The 17611-nt window shown below is 47.2% G+C and overlaps 1 protein-coding gene across 1 annotated transcript in view; it reads left to right on the forward strand.

Moving 5' to 3' along the window:
• The window catches only part of CTIF (cap binding complex dependent translation initiation factor), a 146915-nt gene that overhangs the window by 19065 nt on the left and 110239 nt on the right, over positions 1–17611 (forward strand). Inside the window, exons 2-4 of the mRNA XM_031059640.1 lie at positions 1371–1433; positions 7915–8127; positions 11192–11275. Of these exons, the coding sequence (XP_030915500.1) occupies positions 1371–1433; positions 7915–8127; positions 11192–11275 (360 nt within the window). The remainder of the gene's footprint in view (positions 1–1370; positions 1434–7914; positions 8128–11191; positions 11276–17611) is intronic.

Consider the following 17611-nt stretch of genomic DNA (forward strand, 5'->3'; position numbering starts at 1 on the left):
TGGGCAGGCCCTGGCCCAGGGTGCCCAGAGAAGCTGTGGCTGTCCCTGGATCCCTGGGAGTGTCCAAGGCCAGGCTGGATGGGGCTTGGAACAACCTCATCAAGTGGGAGGTTTTATTGTCTGTGGCAGGGGCTTGGACTGGATGACCTTTAAAGGTTTGTTCCAACCCAGACTGTTCTGTGATTCTATGATTCCCAGGAGGAGAGGACCAGCTGGCTCCTCCTAGCATAAAATCCATCCAGGAGTGGCAGCTCCAGCATTTTGGCTGGTGGCCAAGGTATGTTCTCTGAATGCTGCTACAAGCTGGTGTATAGGCATAAAAATGCTTTTTGCCAGTGAGCCATGGGCATGATTTAATGGGGATTAAGCAGCCTCCATGCCTGCCCTGCTGCTGACCGGGGTGCGCTGCTGCCGCCCAGTCCCTCCCATGGGCAGCCACCAGTGGGATGGATTACTTCAGCAGGTTGACATCTCAACTTAGAGTTGGATGTGTCTTTTAGGATTACAGAGCTTTTCACAGCCCAAGTGCCTATTATATTGCCTGGGTGCCTGGAAAGAAAAGATTTTGTCCCGATAATGGTTTCCCTTTGGTTATTTACAAAGGGTGATGCGTGGCGGCCGGCACGGGTGCACGAGTGACTGTGTATGGATGAACTCGTGGTTGTGGTGCTTTTATTTAGGATGTGGGCTGTGCTCTCTGCCTGCAGACCACTGTCTGCGCAGAGAGTTTTGTACGCTGGCTGCTGCTTCCATGGCATCGTGGCTCATCCCTTGGGGTGCCAGAAGGGCTGGGCAAAAAAACAGGTGTTAGTTGCCTGAGGATTGCAGCCTGCCAGGTGAATGGCAGGAGGGCACACACAGGTGCATGGTGCACATGTGCAAGCTCATCTGGCAGGAGAACATCCTTGGTTCGTGTCTTCCAGCATGATCCCTGCAGGCATCACGTCCTGCCCAGCTGCCAGAGTGATGCTGTGCACTCTCCAAGGAGAAACAGTGCAGCTCTGAAGAGAAGAGCATGTGTGAAATGCTCTTTCCTCAGATATTCATAATAGTTGTTCAATATCTTTACCTGGCAACATTTTCCTTGTAAGGGTAAAAAATAACAAGGGTAACATGTAATGTGGGCTCTCGTTCCATTAGCTTATAGTAGAAGCAGAGGAACATGGAAATCTGTTGTCTGGTTTAAGTCACAGTTTATAGCATGAACCAGTGTAAAATAGGTTATAAAACTCAGGCTGTTCACAATTCAGAGGTTGGTGGTTGGAGGCTTTTTAGGGCCTGTTTCAGATTTTATATCTAGAAATGCTGGTGCAATTGCATGTATTGAATTTGTATCAAAATCTGTGTGTTCCTTGCTGTTGTTGCTGCAGCCAGTGATGCCCCAGCAGTCTCCTTGCCCTGACATCCCCTGTAGTGGAGCATCCCATCACACGGTGAGCCCATAATGACCTACCTCCTCTCACTTGATGTTCAGACAGTACTTTTCTTAGTTATGTGCTGTTTTTTCCTTTCCTTTTTTGATAATATCTATCACAAGCCAAAGGTAATGTCTTCCCCCAGGCAAGGAAGCCCATCTGGTGGAAAACCACTCCAACCTCATGCACAGATTTGACACACTAAAAGATTTTATGTTTCTAAAGGTGATGTGGCTTTGGTTTTGTTTAAAGAGAGGAAAAGGAAAAAGATTCACTTTCCAACCACAAAGAGTTGCTTATTGCAGGAAAGCAAGCTACATAATAAATTGTTGTCTGGGTGAGAATGAGGATTTCTGGCTTTCTGGTTACTCCTCTCCCTTTCTTGTGGGATCAAGCTGGCTGTTTTGGGTTGGGTTCTGCGGCACTTGTCTGTCCCTCTCTTTTTTCCCTCCATTTATTTCTGTGTTTGTTTTGATGGCTCTGTTTCAATGCACCGTGGTGTTTGCCTGCTGTGTTCTGTGCCAGACTCGTGAGTGGCACTACAATGTGACAGCTGGTGGGCTCCTGTCCTGTCACTGGGGCTTTTCTGCATCACCAGGTACCAGAAAGCAAACCTGAGACTGGAGGGATGATGAAATACATTAAATGCTCGGCCAGCTGTGGATACATCAGTATCTGAAAAGCCCAAGGCTGGCTCCAGCAGTAAACACTCATGTGGTTTTCAAAGGTGTTTACATTTTAATTAGAAAAGGGTCAGATCTGGGGTATAATAATTTACATTTCTGTGCTTGTTGTTTTGATGTCTGGAAAGGTAGTGGTTTTGGAGCAGCAAATCCAAGAAAGACACATGATGCTTTGTGAAGATGCAGCAGTACCTGGGAACAGAGAGTCATGGTTCATCTCTTTTGCTTTTATTTTCCATAGTAACTGTTCCTGCGGGTGGCTGGGTATGAGAGCTGCCTGCCAGCAATAAAGATAAACTGCTCGTCTCGTTCTCTGAGATGCTCTCACCGCTTGAGAAAGACGCATTGCTAATTACTTGTTGTTGGAAAAGGGCTGGATGAGGAGAGGCAAAATATTGCTGTAGAAGAGGTTCATTAAAAGGAGATGCTGGAAATCAAGCCCTGCTGATGGCGAGGAGTTCCAGCCCCAAACACAGACAGTCAAAGGTCCTCATGCCTGTGCTGCTGTCAGAGCATGAGCTGGTGGGTGGTTGTTTGCAGAGTCAAGACACACAGAGGGTTTCACCTGACCCAGAGGTGCTGATAAGAAGCAGATAAGAAGTAGAAGGGCTGTCCTGCACCATCTGCTCTTTCCTGGTCTGTATAGTCAAAGCATCTCCCTTGTCTGGGGCTCCAGGGACTTCCTCTTTCTGTGTGTGCTTCAGCAGCCGCTTTGGGAAGCCTGGCTTGGAGTCTCAGTGAGCAGGAAGAATAAGTGACGAAGGTGATGATGGAGAGTTTGACCATGAGCTGTTCCATCCTGCCCAGCCCCAGAGAGGCACGGAGCAGAAGATGTCACCTCAGCCTGGATACCCACCCCCACCTGCACAGGGTGATGTCCAACATGGCTGTAGGGGCAGAGATGGGAGAACAGTGGGATGGGTTTTGGAGCCTGCACAAGAGATGTGAAAGCTGTCATTGGTTGTTCATGAGAGAGGATGTGATGTCTGGGCCTGGGCTGGGGCCTTTCTCTCCCTGGGGATCAGTTTGGTTTGGTTTTACCATCATCCCATTCGGGCACAGACAGATGGGCTGCTGAGCTGTTCCTCAGTTTGTGTCCCAGGTGTCTCAGAGCAGAAGGGACCTGCTGGATCACAGTCTGTTATAAATACTCAAAGGAGAGCTAACGTGAGAGGGATGCTGGATGTCCTATCAAAGAACATTCTAGGAGCAGGTGGCTGCATTGGTACGTGAAGAATTTGCACTGCAGCTGCCTTTTATAGGAAGCATCTCTTGTTCCTAGAAAACTCTGGGATGATAAATCCCATGTGGCAGGACAAAGGCTTTCAGGGATGTCAGGATATCTCTGTAGCCTGTCATAGCCTGTCTCTGCAGCAGCTGTCCTGTGATGACGTTTCTGAGAAATAAATATTCTGTGCACAAAGGATGCTCTGCATTCCTCCTCTCTTCAGTTTGGAGTCATGGAGGAATGGAGGATTGGCCTGGGATTTTCTTAGTGTTTAACCAAAGGATAAGTAAGGAAGACACATGAGTTTTCAATTAAATACCATCAGTCAGTCAGTCAAGCCTAAACAGCTGAGGCCATGTTGTGGGAAAGATGGGCTCAGCACTTGTCCTTTGTTGGGCTTTGGTGGTGGTTACACCTTTCAATAATTGGATTTCAGTTCAGGTGAGAGGAAGCCCAATGCATGAAGTAGTTCTGCCTGAACTCTGTATTTTAGAGATTTTTCCCAATGACCTTACCTAGGTGTTGGCATTGGGTATTAGCTCCTGGCTGTGTAGTTGTCAAGAAAATCTGCTTACAACTTTCACCATTTTAGTTGTGTGTGACAGTATGGTATTCCTGTTTCTCTTGCCTTTGGAAGCCACAACCTTCAAAGAAACTCATCATATGTGCAAAAGCATTTTAAGCTCTTAGCATCCATCCCGTGGAAGCAAAACACAGGGAAAAGCAATCTCTTTATTTTCTTTCCTTTGCTGATGCTCAGTCACATTGGACTTTGCATAGGAGCAGGGTGTGCTGTTGTTGTCCTAGTAGCAGGGTTTGTCTGGATGAATTGGAGCAAGAAGTGGCTTGCTCTTGGGCCACCCGAGCCTCCTACAGCTCTAGGCTGGTGCAGAGGGGCTGGAAAGCTGGGAAGTCCCTGGGGATGCTGAGGCACCTCCAGTGCTGGGGACAGCTCTGGGCCCTCAGGACAAGAGAGACACTGAGGGGCTGGAGCGTGTCCAGGGCAGGGAACGGAGCTGGGGAAGGGGCTGGAGCCCCAGGAGAGGCTGAGGGAGCTGGGAAGGGGCTGAGCCTGGAGCAAAGGAGGCTCAGGGGGGACCTTGTGGCTCTGCACAGCTCCTGCCAGGAGGGGACAGCCGGGGGGGTCGGGCTGTGCTCCCAGGGAACAGGGACAGGAGGAGAGGGAACGGCCTCAGGCTGGGCATGGGCAGGCTCAGGGTGGATATTGGGGAAAATCCCTCCATGGAAAAGCTTGTCCAGAGCTTCTGGCAGAGTTTCCCAGGGCTGCTATGGCGTCCCTGTCCCTGTAGGGATTTAAAAGCCATGTGGATGTGGCGCTTGGGGAGATGGGTCAGCGGTGGCCTTGGCAGTGCCAGGGGAATGGACTTGATGGTCTTGGAGGGTTTTCCAATCTAAACGATTTAATGATTCAGTGATTGTGTAAAAATTGTTTTAGGAAGATCTCTTTATGGTTGCAGTTTTGGTGTAATGTTGCTGTGCCACCATGTTTTTACCCAGAAGCTTGTTTTGGGGGCTGGAGTCCCTTGGCATGGCTGGGACTCAGGTAGGTCTCATCCCAGGGGACAATCTGTGGGAAGTTGCCCTGCTGTTCTGTCTTGGCACTGCCAGGCTGCTGCAGTCCAGACTTTGGAGAGCTTCTGGCATGGAGGGGAATGGCTGGAGCCTCCTCTCTGGGGGAGGACGTGCATGTGAGGCCCTCTCACCCATCCTCCAGTGACCCAGTAGAAATGCATCACTGTCCTGCTTGTCTGTGGTCTTCACATTACGGACTTGGCACTCCTTAAATCATTTTGGTTGCAAGTTCCACTCTCCTGTTGCCTCCCAACCCAAAGTGGGTTTGTTCTCCATTACTGTTCTTCACCTATCAAACTCACCACTTGTTTCCACAAGTTCAGCAAACCTGGAGCACCTTTGGGAGAAAGTGAATGAGCCTACAAGTGTCATAAAAATGCTTGTTCTTATTATTTGCTGATGAAGGGTAAAACTGTATAATTGCTAAAAAAAACTGTATAATCTTGCTAAAGCAAGAACCCCATTTAGATCACCCTTAATAACAGCTATTAATAATAATTATACATTACAGTAATGCTGATAATTACTAAGTTATAATAAGCAGTTTGCACATCTATTGACTTTTTCTGCTGATGATTCCTTCTTTTATGGTCACAGTAACGAGCACAACATGGGCTTTGTAAAACCATAGGGTTTTACAAGGATTTAAGTTGGAATAAATCTTCAAGGTCCTCTAGTTCTACCCCCTTGCCATGGGCAGGGACATATTCCACTGCACCAGGGTGCTCCAAGTCTCATCCAACCTGGCCTTGAACACTTCCAGAGATAGGAAAGTTTTGGAAGGTAATTTTCAGAGCCCCAAAACTTACAAACTTTGTGCTTTGATGAAGTAGAGTGGAGAGGAGGAAGAAGTGGGGAAAAAAAAGCAAATTTGAGATTGATCTCTGTTTGTTGTGATTAAGGAATGTACCTGGTGTCTGGGAATCCTTTGTGGTAGGTGCTGAGCCAGCACAGGGCCAAGGGATCACTGCTTCATCAAGAGCTCTCACCAACATTTGTTTGCCCAGTGTGGGAAGATAGTAAATGCTTTGATGCTCAGGTGTGGGTTTTTCTTTGAAAACCTTTTTTGTATGTGTTTTGTGGGTGAGGTGAGGTGAGAAACTAGCTCCAGGCACAGATCACCAGGAAGAGCAGGAGTTTTCTTCCTGTTGAGTGATGGTTTCCTTTTGAGAGGGGTGAAGCTACCACAAGATGAGTTTGTTTTAGAGTTTCCCACTAGAGATCCACAAATATCTCAGATATGTGGTTTGTGTTGCCTGAAATAGACAAAAAAACCTTTGGGCTTGGGTAATGTGTGGCCCAGTGAGATGGAGGATAACTCTGACCCTGCTCACTGCATCCTGAGGGATGCCACCTGTATCATTTGTCCCCTGCCTCATGCCATCTCTCCATGCCATCACACCCCTCCAGGACTCATGGGAGCCTCCTATTCTCCCAACTCTTCCTTTAGCACTTCCTGTTTGATAATTGGTGCTTTCCTTTTTGTAATTGGCACTAATTAGTGAGAAGGGGAGAAGCATGCCCTCCTCCAGGGCTCCACACTCTCTGGGGCTCCTTCTTTTTTTCTTTCTTCACTTTCTTCTTTTTTCTTTGTCCTTTTTAATATGGCATATGATTTTTGTTCAGGAGCTAATGTGTGATATTGGTCTACATAATGAGCCTTTTTGACAGTTTGGGCACATTTGGGAATAATTCCTTGAGCAGATGAAATCCTTAGGCCAGAACTGCTCATTCTCGGCAGTTTCCAAATGATGCCACAATTGTTCAGAAGTGACAGAGGAGAAAATAGTTCAGGAACTGGAAACTACACGAGCTGGGAGCAGATTTTTTTCCCTCCCCTTCTCTTCTAGATGGCATGTGACTCACTCTGGATTTGCTTAGTGACTTTATACTTGTCTCAAAGCAGACTGTAACTACCCATTCCTATTGAAGGAGAGGGTGAGGGATGAAGTTGTTGTGTCCTGCAGTGTGCTGGCAGCTCCCATGTCTTCTCCCTCCCAGCTGCAGGAAGGGAGGAATATGAGGTTTACCACAAGACACTGGGCCACAGCCTATTTCTTTCCAAACATAGAATTTTTAAATATCCTGAGCTGGAAGGGACCCACCAAGATCACCCAGCCCAGCTCCTGCCCTGCACAGACCCCCAGCAATCCCACCCTGTGCATCCCTGGCAGTGCTGTCCAAAGGCTCCTGGAGCTCTGGCAGCCTCGGGGCTGTGCCCATCCCTGGGGAGCCTGGGCAGTGCCAGCACCCTCTGGGGAAGAGCCTTTCCCTGATATCCAAACTGTCCCTCCCTGGCACAGCTCCAGCCATTCCCTGGGTCCTGTCCCTGTCAGAGAGAGCAAAGCCCAGTGCTATGCCCAGCCCAGGAGCTGGTGATTTCCTTTCTTTACAGTGTCACTGTCATTGAGCCCTGGAGAAGTAGTAAGGAGAAGAGAATTATAAATCCTCTACGTCTCCTATAGAGGCAATTTTTTGCAGTGAGAGGTTTTAAAAGTGAATTCTGTTGTGATCTCTCTCTCACCTCCTCACTGGACCGTTTACACTCGCATCATTAGCTCAACATTATTTACTGCCACTGCCCTAGAGAAGCTTTTCAGTTATCATCCTCTTCCTCAACCATGTCCATTACCCCCAGCTTCTCACCCATATCCAGAACAACTAGTGCTTTGGATTTATTAAATCAAGCATTTTAGTGTCACATTTTTTTCTCCTGTGCATATGTCTGGAGATTTTCAGTAATTTGGGTTTTAAGCAGGAGGCCAGGAAATATGTCTGTTGTCCTTAAACGCAGGAATATTACAGAAATGGAACATTTTTTGCATGCCTGGAAGCCCTAAAAGCAACCACCTAGGATTATTAGAAATTGTATTGGAAATGCAGACGTACAGCAAAAAACATCCTGCGCGTGGCAACCGATAGGCTTTGTCTGCTGAGGTTTTTTACAATTACTGGGAAATAATTCCTCGCCGTCTTTTCTGTCCCGCTTCCTCAGGCTGCCTGTGTTCCTGGTGTGTCCCCTGAAGGGATGGAGAGCTCCTCAGTGGCGTCGGCCTCCTCGGAGGCTGGGAGCAGCCGCTCCCCGGAGATCGAGGAGCTGGAGCGCTTCATCGACAGCTACGTCCTGGAGTACCAGGTCCAGGGGCTGCTCACCGACAAGACCGAGGGCGACGGCGAGAGCGAGAAAACGCAGTCCCACGTCTCACAGGTGGGTGAAAGGGACCCCCTCCCACTCACCGTGGGGTGGGAGAGGGGCTGGGGGCTCACAGAGTGTGTTCTCAGCTGAAGTAGCTTTTTCAGGGTTTGGATGTGAAGCAGAGTGTGATAAAACGCTGGGTTTGGAGCAGCTCGCTTGTTTGGGGGTGTGTTTGAGGTGTCCAAGCTGCTGGTAGCAGTCTTCTGATGCTGGGTTTGTTTTTTATGGTCTCAAGGTGCATTGAAACACACTGAAAGTGTTCCAGACCAGGTTGGGTAGGGCTTGGAGCAACTTGGCACAGTGGAAGGTGTCTCTGCCCATGGCAGGGGGTGGAATGAGATGAGGTTTAAGATCCCTTCCAAGCTGAACCATTCCATGATTCTACATATGAAGGATCCCATCTTTATCTGGTATCAGCAGTGTTTGATCTGATCCATCTGAACTCTACAGGTTTGCTGGAGCTGAGGATCTGACCCAGAGCTCTAGACCTGTTTTATATCATCTCAGTGTAAAGAAATGACCAAACAAAGGAACCTTTTTAGGAATAGATTTTGGTGAAGAGGTCTTTTACAGTTTGAGGATCAAAGCCCTTACAAATGGGAGAAAATATATTTAAAAATCTATTGATTTTATTAACCCAAGGCTGGAAGGTGTCTGTGTTTGAAGTGACGGTTTGGAGGGGCTTCAGGTCAAACAGGCAAGTTCTGCTTATTAATGTGTCAAGCTCAAAAGTAGTATTGAATTAGAAATAAAATAATAGACAAAGTTTTGTAACCTCTTCCAGCCTGTCCACTGCTCTGCCAATAAGCCCAGACTCTCTCTGCATCTTAAGGACAAAAATTTCTAATTTTCATGGCATACCATGTACGTTTTTTGCATTAAGATCCTTGATTGCAACAACAAAATCCATCTTCCAGTTGTGGAAATGGCATTTTAGCTTTCTTTCCTGGCTTGGCCTGGAAGAAAGGAGCTGCTGGGTTTTTAATGTCAGTTCTGGGAGTGTTCTCTTTCAAGATGGCTGGGTTTTATTTTAAAGGAAAAATTCGTAATAATGAAAGATCTGAACATTAAACCTTTTAATTAAACCAGTTATAGAGGCAACTCAAATGAAGCAGCTAAATGAGGTTGTACCCCAGACCATTGATGCAGAAGTTTAATTAGGATTTATTGTGGAACTCCATCAAAATACATTTGTATTTCTAGGGCTGTATATTGGACAAAAAATGAAGATGGGCTTTTACATTAGGTCACTTGCATTTATAAAGCCATGTCTTAATGGATGCACTAAGAAGGAATTATCTCATGTCTCACAAAGGTTTTTTTCATTTTTCCACCTATAAAAAATAATCTGGAATTTCTATTTCTGATTTTCTCTTCCTGATCAGTTCTTAGCAAAGCAAGGAATAAACAGGCACAAATCCTGCAGCTGACTGGAGTAACCCTGGTGGAAGCCAGCCTGATGGAAGGTGGCACGTTCCCTCATTAATGAAAGCTAGAGGGAGAAAGATGGATTTAAGGGAAAGGCACTCAGCTGAGACCAAGGAAATTGTTTTTAACTGCAAGGCTCTGCCAGAAACTAAATCTTTAATGCTGGGCAAGTTACTTAATCTCTCTGCAGTTTGTTTCCTTATGGCTGTGATGTTTTCCCTGTCTGAGAGTGGATAAATCCATTCAGCCATGTGTGTGTGTTGCTTGGATGGTACCACGTTCCTAGACAACTGCTCTCCTTGCTGGGGGAAGGAAATAAAGGCACATCCTCCTCACTCAGCTCCCTGAGAAGCTGAATCCATTGCCACTTCAGAGAATCCAAAATGTGGATGTGTCCATGATGGGGATGTCCCCAACCTTGCTCCCACCAGGAAAAAAGAGGAAAATCAGAGGGAAGAGGTGATTTTATTTTTCTGTGGAGATAATGAGTGAGCTTGTACCTTGGGAGACCTTCCAGGCATGTGGTTGCACTCAAAATTGTTGAAACAGATAGGGATACATCTGGTAAATAAAAGGATCTGAAGAGTGATGGCATCATGGGCCTGCCCAGGGGCTCAGCAGAAGTGACAAGAGAGTGATGGGCAGCTCTTTAATGAGGGGAGACTGAAATCCCCCCATCTGTGAGCTAGGACGGCCTCTCTGATGAAGGCAGGGATCATGAGCAGTTGTAGTGAAGACTCCTTTTTGTGGCCTCATCCATACCTGTCAGGGAGCTCTCAGGTGGTTGTTTGTATGGAAATGTCTTTTCATTTTCTTGCCACATCATCCTTGGTGATGGTACTAAGCCTTGAGTGTCTCTGGAGCAGCCAAGTGCTTCCAGCAGAAGATCTCAGAAGTGGGGCTGGTCAGTCTCCACTTTGTTGAAGGAGTGACAAAATGACTTTAGAATTAAACAGCATCTTTGATGTTTGTCTAGTGAAAATTGGTTTTGTGGTTGGTTTTTTTTTTCACCCATATGATGCAGCCCTACATTTCTTTAGGAGAAAAAAAATAAGGCAACAAATGATATCAAATTCAATTATTTTTGTGGAGGCACCTTGCTGCCCAACCTTGGGGCAAGCTGGCATAAGAGTCTGTTAATCCCCTATGGCCGCATATGGCAATGGCCAAACCTATAGGTTCCATACTCATTTTCTGGTTTGTTTAAAATGAAAACACAGGGTGTTGGCTGCCCAGGGCATGTATCTGTCCTTGAAGCAAATAGAGTTGGGAACGAGGGTTGGAAAAAGCAAAAATTTTCCAACTTTCCGTGGAAATGAGTGATAATTCACCCTAGTGTGTATCACACACCTGGGGTTCCAAGCACTGTCAGAGTCAGAAAGTTGGTGTTGGGGCTGGATTTTATTGCAAAGCACCATATCAAATGCTTTCCTACAGTTGTTCCTGCTTCTTCCCTGTACCCACTGTCAGCGGATGGAGCATTTCCAAGCCAAAGCCTTTGGGATCATCCTCAAAAAGGAGGGGGTGCCACACGTGTGCAGCGATGCCCGCGGCCGGACGGTGTTTTCTGTGCACTGTGGACTGACGCAGCAGTTTTGCCCAGCCCAGCTATTATTTTACACAATCCCTTTTTTTATCCCTTTTGCAGTGGACGGCGGATTGTAGCGAGCAGCTTGATGGCAGCTGTTCCCCATCCCGAGGGAAGGGCTCGTCGTCTCACGAACATAACCAGGTAGGGTTTGTGTTTAGTTCCTCCTCCCCAGAGCTTTGCCTTTATTTCTTGCACTGCCTCGCCTGGGAAGGGCTGCCAGCTGTCCCTCTCCTGTGGAAGGGGAGATGTGTCCCTCTGCTTGGCATCTGAAAGCTCATTCCTGCCCAAACCATGGGAGGTGGGCAACATCCTGGTGTGCAGATGGATGCTTTCATCAGGAGCTTAAAGGGGAAAATATAAGGAGTGTCTCATTTATTCCAGGAGACTTTCTTATTGTCTCCTGTGTGAGGAAGCTGTTAGGAGCATCAGAGCTGACTTGGAAGGATGAGATGTGGCTGGAATAAGGGATCTTTATGTAGCTGGGCTTCTCTGTTGTGTGCTGCAGCACAGGGATGGTGTTACAGGAAGAGCATTACACAGCTGAGAGGGTGAGCTAGCAGAAGAAGCAAAGTTGCACGTGCTGAGAGCCTGTGTTGGTCGTGCAGTGACACGAGCCAGGTGTGAGTCAGTTTTGGTGCTTGGACATGGTGTGAACACGAGTAAGGAGTGTTTACCTGGCACTGCTGGAGGTGGCTGTCCCTCCTCATGTGAGTACCCCCATGGAAGAGAGTTGGGTTGGGTGGGGGCTTGTGTTTGATCATTCTCATCTGATTGACAAGATGCTGTGTCACCATGAGACCATCAGCTCTGTGAGAGCAGCACTTGCTTGAGGAGATGTGAAATTTAGGCATCAGAGGGAAGAGGAAACAGCATTTCTAATTGCTGTGGCTGATGGATGTCCCACCCAGAGAAGTGGCTTCAGGTTGGTGGCTTTTATTCTCTTGCTCTGCTTGATGTCCTCCGGATGCAGTCTTGTGCATGGATCCTTGAGGGGGAATTTGGGAGCCCTTTGCAGGGTGTAAAAGAGGCTGTGCCAGTCTGAGCGGGGCAGGTTGCAGTTCTCATTTTGGGCACAGCTTCCTCTCATGGAGCCATGCTGGAAGTTCTTGGCTGAGGGATGGGGGCTTAGTCATCCCATCCCTGCCATGGCCCTGGGATGCTGGTAGCTCCTCTGCTAACACCTACACCCAACAAAGGCAGGCTTTTGTTTTGTAGAAGGGCGTGTGCTGAACAGAGGCACTGCTTTGGATGAGCTCCTGAAGGTGCCAGATGGAATTGTGGATTTAATTTATTACAGCTGTGATCTACTTCAAAATATTCAGCAGCAAAACCTCATCAGGCTCCTCCCAGCGCTGAAGACAGCTGTTGGATGTTCAGCTGGGAGGCTGGCTGTTTCCATCAGGCTTCCTTTGGTGGATCAGGGCCTTTCCTTAGGGAAGAAGGTCCCTGGCCCTTCTCCCAAGGGCTCTGCTGTTGTGCCAGTGGCTGGTGGAGACCACAGGAGGATGCAGGAGTCATGCATGGGTGTTACTTTCCTGACAACCTCCATCTGCCTATGGTGCTATGCACTCTTTTGTTTCAGCTTACATGTTTTTGGGGGTTTTTTTTGTTTTCTTGCTGTTTTTTCCCTGGGAATTAAATGTGTTTGATCTCCTCCTACAGGGAGCTCCTTTCCTACACACAAACACCATTCACTGATGCCCAAGCTGCTTACCCTGTGTTTGGGCTCTCTCCCAGCCTGCAGCAGAGCTAGTAATTATCTCTCTCCATGTTTGGCTTCCTTTAACTGTGAGTAACAAATTTTCCTTGGCACCAAAGAGGAGTTGCAAGCTATTGTTCCTCTGTCCAGGCAAGCATTTCTCTCACTGTCACTGATATATGAGTTAAACGCTGCTGGTGAGGACCAAGTGCAGTTTCTTACCATTCCTGGCTGTTTTCACAAAAAAAAATCTTTCAATATTAAAAAAAAAAGTCATTACTATGATGCTTGTCGTGAATTAAAAATTTCAATCACCTTTCAAACCTGCTAAGGAAGAAGCCAGCTAATTATTTCCCAGGGGAGGAAGGGGTTGCGTTTTGGGGGTGGGTTTTTTTGCTTTGTTTTTTTTTTTTAGTTTTTATTTTTATTTTTATTTTGTTTTGTTTTGTTTTGTTTTTTGTTGGTTTTTTTGGGTTGTGGTTTTTTTTTGTGATGGGGTTTTTTTGTTGCGGTTTTTTATGTATTTGAGGGACTTGGGCAGGAAATGGAATTCCTAATTTTCCTATTGTGTTTCCAGCTGAGATCTCTGCATTGCCAGTTGTACTTGAAAAATACTTGGATGTGAGATTTCTGCTGGCTTCAGCTAATGTGAAAATGTGGGTTATGTATCAGTGACCATGGTATGCCTCACGCGGCCATCAGAAAGGGCATTTAAATGGAAATCTAGGTTAGTCCTGGAAATATATTCAGCATGTGGTTCATTTTCTGTGAAGACAGAGTAGTCCAATCTTGCTTTTTCAGAAGTAATTGGCTTCCTAAAGGTTATGGGGAAACCTAGAGAGAAGATGACTTTCCCATGCCTGAAAAATCCCTCTATGCATCCCTGAGTACTTGATGCCTTTGAAATTCTGGGCTATATGATCCAGCAAGGTAAAGAAAAATAAATGAAAGATTTTAATTTTTTTTTTTACTCTGTGTGTGTGTTATGCATTTTTATATAGTGTGTGTGTATATAAGCATCTACTGGTTGTTGTACAAGTGAGGGGGTTAGAGCAATTTCTAAATAAAATACAATGTAAGGGTAAAAATGAAGAGGTTTTACCCTTCATTTTAAAGTGGTTTTGCCTTTGTTAAAAATGAAGGTAAAAACAGTCCAGGATATTCCTAAATTGCTGGTTTCTGATGTTGTTGGGTGTCTCTGGAAAAGAGCACCCAGACTTGTCCTGCTCTTGCACTACTTGGTGAGACCTGTATTAGCAGCTGTGTGAGACTTGGAGTCAGTCCCCACAGGCTGGCAGAAAGGCATCCCATACAAAGCAGTGGCTTAAAACCAGAGAAAATTCCCCCTGAAACCTCCTGGTCTTTCCAGTTCTGTGGGAGGGTGGCTGTGAGAAGATGGTCTGCTCATGGGGGAATCTCCTGAGATACATTTTGTGAACTCGTGTGCTGAGAAAATCCTGGTCTCACAATTACATTCAGCTCATCTGTAATTCTTGTTTCCTGCTGGGATCTCTCTGTTTGCTGCATGGTGTGGCCATGTTCCACTAAACCCCTGAAAGTTTGCCAGGTGTCACCATGTGTGAGCCTCTAGGGTAAAGACCAGGTACTCAAAATATTATTCGAGCACCTTACTGCCTCTATAAATGAAGAAGGTTTAGATAATGGAATAATTTTAAACTCTTTTATGTTTGGATTTTTTTTTCTTCCCCAAAAAGAGCCAGTGGGAAGTTTTTATATAATACTTTATTTGCATTCCCCTTGTGAGGCTGTGGCAAGTAGGAAGCTCTTTGATATATTTCTGAGAGCAATTCATTAAGTAAAAAAATCTGGTATGGTGCATATTGAGGGATCCAGCAAAGCTCTTGGTACATGAAAGGCCTGGCAGGAGCTGCATCCCAGGCTCCCCTTATGTAAAAGGCATTAACAAAAACCAGAACAACTCTGCGGGTTTGTGCCATTTCTCCAGGCAGTGGGAGATGGAGAGCTGAAAATCCTCCTTCCTGGCCAAGTCCCACCCTTCCCCCATGGTGGCTGGCTGTCACCCATCAGCACCAAGGAAAAACCTGTGTTGTTGGCAGGAAACAGGACTTGCTTTCATCCCACTGCTTGTGTCCACGTCCCACCAGGTGCAGCAGGAGCTTGGTACAGGGTTTGGGCCCTCAGAGGCTTCTGCAGTTGATGGTTGTGTTGCTGATCTACTGAGCAGTGAAGGAGCAGGCAGGCTGTGTAGATCACACCTTGTAGACCCCACGCCTTGCTTGTAGCGCCCTTGTCTTGTCCTCCCTGTGGAGCTGGTGGTGAAGGAGATGACTCTGCCCTCCGGTTAAACCAGCAGAAACAGCAGCACATGGGGGCAGGGTGGGGTGGTGGGTTTGCACTCTTGGGCCTTGGCTGGAAATCAGACTACCTGGAGTAAAGAGCATCCCTAATTGTGCCAGCGTAAGAGTCCTGACAAGGGCCTGGAGGGATAAGGGGGAATGGCTTCCCACTGGGAAGGACAGGGTTAGATGGGATATTGGGAAGGAATTGCTGGCTGTGAGGATGGGCAGGCCCTGGCACTGGGTGCCCAGAGGAGCTGCTCCCTGGAAGCATCCAAGGCCAGACTGGACAGGGCTTGGAACAGCCTCATCTAGCGGAAGGTGTCCCTGTCCATGGCAGGGGATGGAATGAGATGAGCTTTAAGGTCTTGCTATTCCATGTCCATGTCCTGCAGTCATGGCTGGAAAAGCTGCCATGTTGCCAAAGCAAAGGCAGTAGGGGGTATGGGCAATGTGTGAAGGCTGTCTCTTGGGTAACAGCAGATTGCAGTGCACAGAGGAGCTCAGTTTTAATGGAGAATGGAAAAATCAAATTATCTATGCAGATTTCTGCTTTCATAGTTCCAGAAAATTTTCTTTTGCAGGCATCAGTGCTGCTTAACTGGTGGATGCTGCAGAAGCAGGTGGGAAGGGATCATGGTCTTGGACAGGGGACATGTCACTGGGTCCAGATTAACTGAAGTTAGCAGTGAAATTGTCCTGCTGGCTTAAGTCTGGTGACATCAGCAGGCAGCATGTAATGCCCCGAATTCTTGGCTGACCAGATAGGGCTGGAGAGACAGTGGATTGGAAGGGTCTCCTGACTAAATTTGTAATTCATTTTCCCTGTGCTGGTGGATGGCCTGTGTCTCATTTGAATTGCCCATCCTTGGGTCCAGATCTGAAAGAAAACAAGAGGGATGACTCTGGAAAGACTTTTAGAAATTACAGAATGTTAAGGGGGTGGAATGTACATTAAAAATCACCCACCTGCCATAGGGAGGCACACCTTCCACTGGAACAGGTTGCTCAGGGCCTTCTGTGCTATGAGCGCTGCCAATCTTGGGGCAGCCACAACCTCCCTGGGCAACCTGGACCAGTGTCTCACCACCTTCACAGTAAAAGCATTCTTCCTAATATCCAGTCTAAATTTCCCATCTTTCAATTTGTACCCATTAGTCCCTATCGTGTCACTAAAGTTGTGGATGCAGAGTCCCTCTCCAGCTTCCCTTTAGGCTCCCTAGATACTGGAAGGTGCTGTGAGGTCTGCACACAACCTTCTCTTCTCCAGGCTGAACAGCCCCAACTTTCTCAACCTGTCTTTACAGGTGAGGTGCTCCAGTCCTTTTATCAACCTCATGGCTGCCTCTGGACTTGTTCCAGCAGTTCCATGTTTGGGGAATATGTTTGGGGTTCTCCATCTCATTGGCCTGATCATGTTGTAGCCCAGGGCCAGTTTGTACACTGAACTCAGCTGAGGTTGTCAACCGTGCTGAGGATGTGTTGGGGCAGGTGGGTCCTGGCTGATGCTGCAGACACTGATTTTCTGTTTCTGAAAGAGAAGGAGAAAGCAAGAAGGAGAAAGCAAGAGAAGGAGAAAGCAAAAGACTGGCTTTGCCAGTGAGTACATGTTGATGCATGCCTGCCTGATGGAGGAAGAAAGTAGGACTTTAGGTGGGGTGACCTGCCCATGGGCAAAGAGCTCTGAGAAGACCAGTCACTTTTCTGCCTGTAATTGCTGGGTGATGCTTCCTCCTTTAGTGGATGCAGCCCTGCTCAGTTATGGTTGGAGAGGACTGCTGAGAAAGAAATCAAATCCGTCAGCTAATGTATAGGCATAACTTTCTCTGGGACTTGTGTTTGGGCTCGGCCTCATGGAGCAGCAGTGCCTCATGTGAAGCAAACACCTACTTGGGTGTCAGGAGGTCTGGGAGGGAGATGTTTCACTGCCTTGCTGCCTGCTCTGGAGAATTGCTGCTGCTCACTGAGGGTAGGGGGAAGTGTCTTCTGGGCCTGGTGTCACCAGTGACTCACATGAGAGGACATCTTGTCACTCTCATTTTCTGTTTGGCTGGAGAAGACTGGGGGATGTCTGTCTGCCCATTGTAGAGCTTCCCACTCTCTTATTTTTGTGAGATTTGATTAACCTTTGAGGTCTCCATCTTTCCAGGTTTGGATGAATAGATCAGTCAGTGCTGGAGCTCTAGGCAGGGACGGGATGACATGAGCCATTTCCTCTGAGGCTGGGACAAGGCCTTGCAGATGGGTTTCCATAGCACGTCTGGAGTTCTCAGGGCCATTCTGAGAGCCCTCAGTCTTCCTCCTTTCATCCTTGTGTGTAAATGAGCTATCTAGTACATCCTTGGCTAGCATGGCTCTTCCAGTGTTGTCCAAAAAGCGCAACCACACAGGCTTGGTCCTTTCCCAGGTAGTCCAGAAAGATCTTGTAAGCTTAACCTTCTACTTCCAAATCCTTTGGTC

This window comes from Geospiza fortis, unplaced genomic scaffold (assembly GCF_000277835.1).
Source record: "Geospiza fortis unplaced genomic scaffold, GeoFor_1.0 scaffold488, whole genome shotgun sequence".
Lineage (NCBI taxonomy): Eukaryota > Metazoa > Chordata > Aves > Passeriformes > Thraupidae > Geospiza > Geospiza fortis.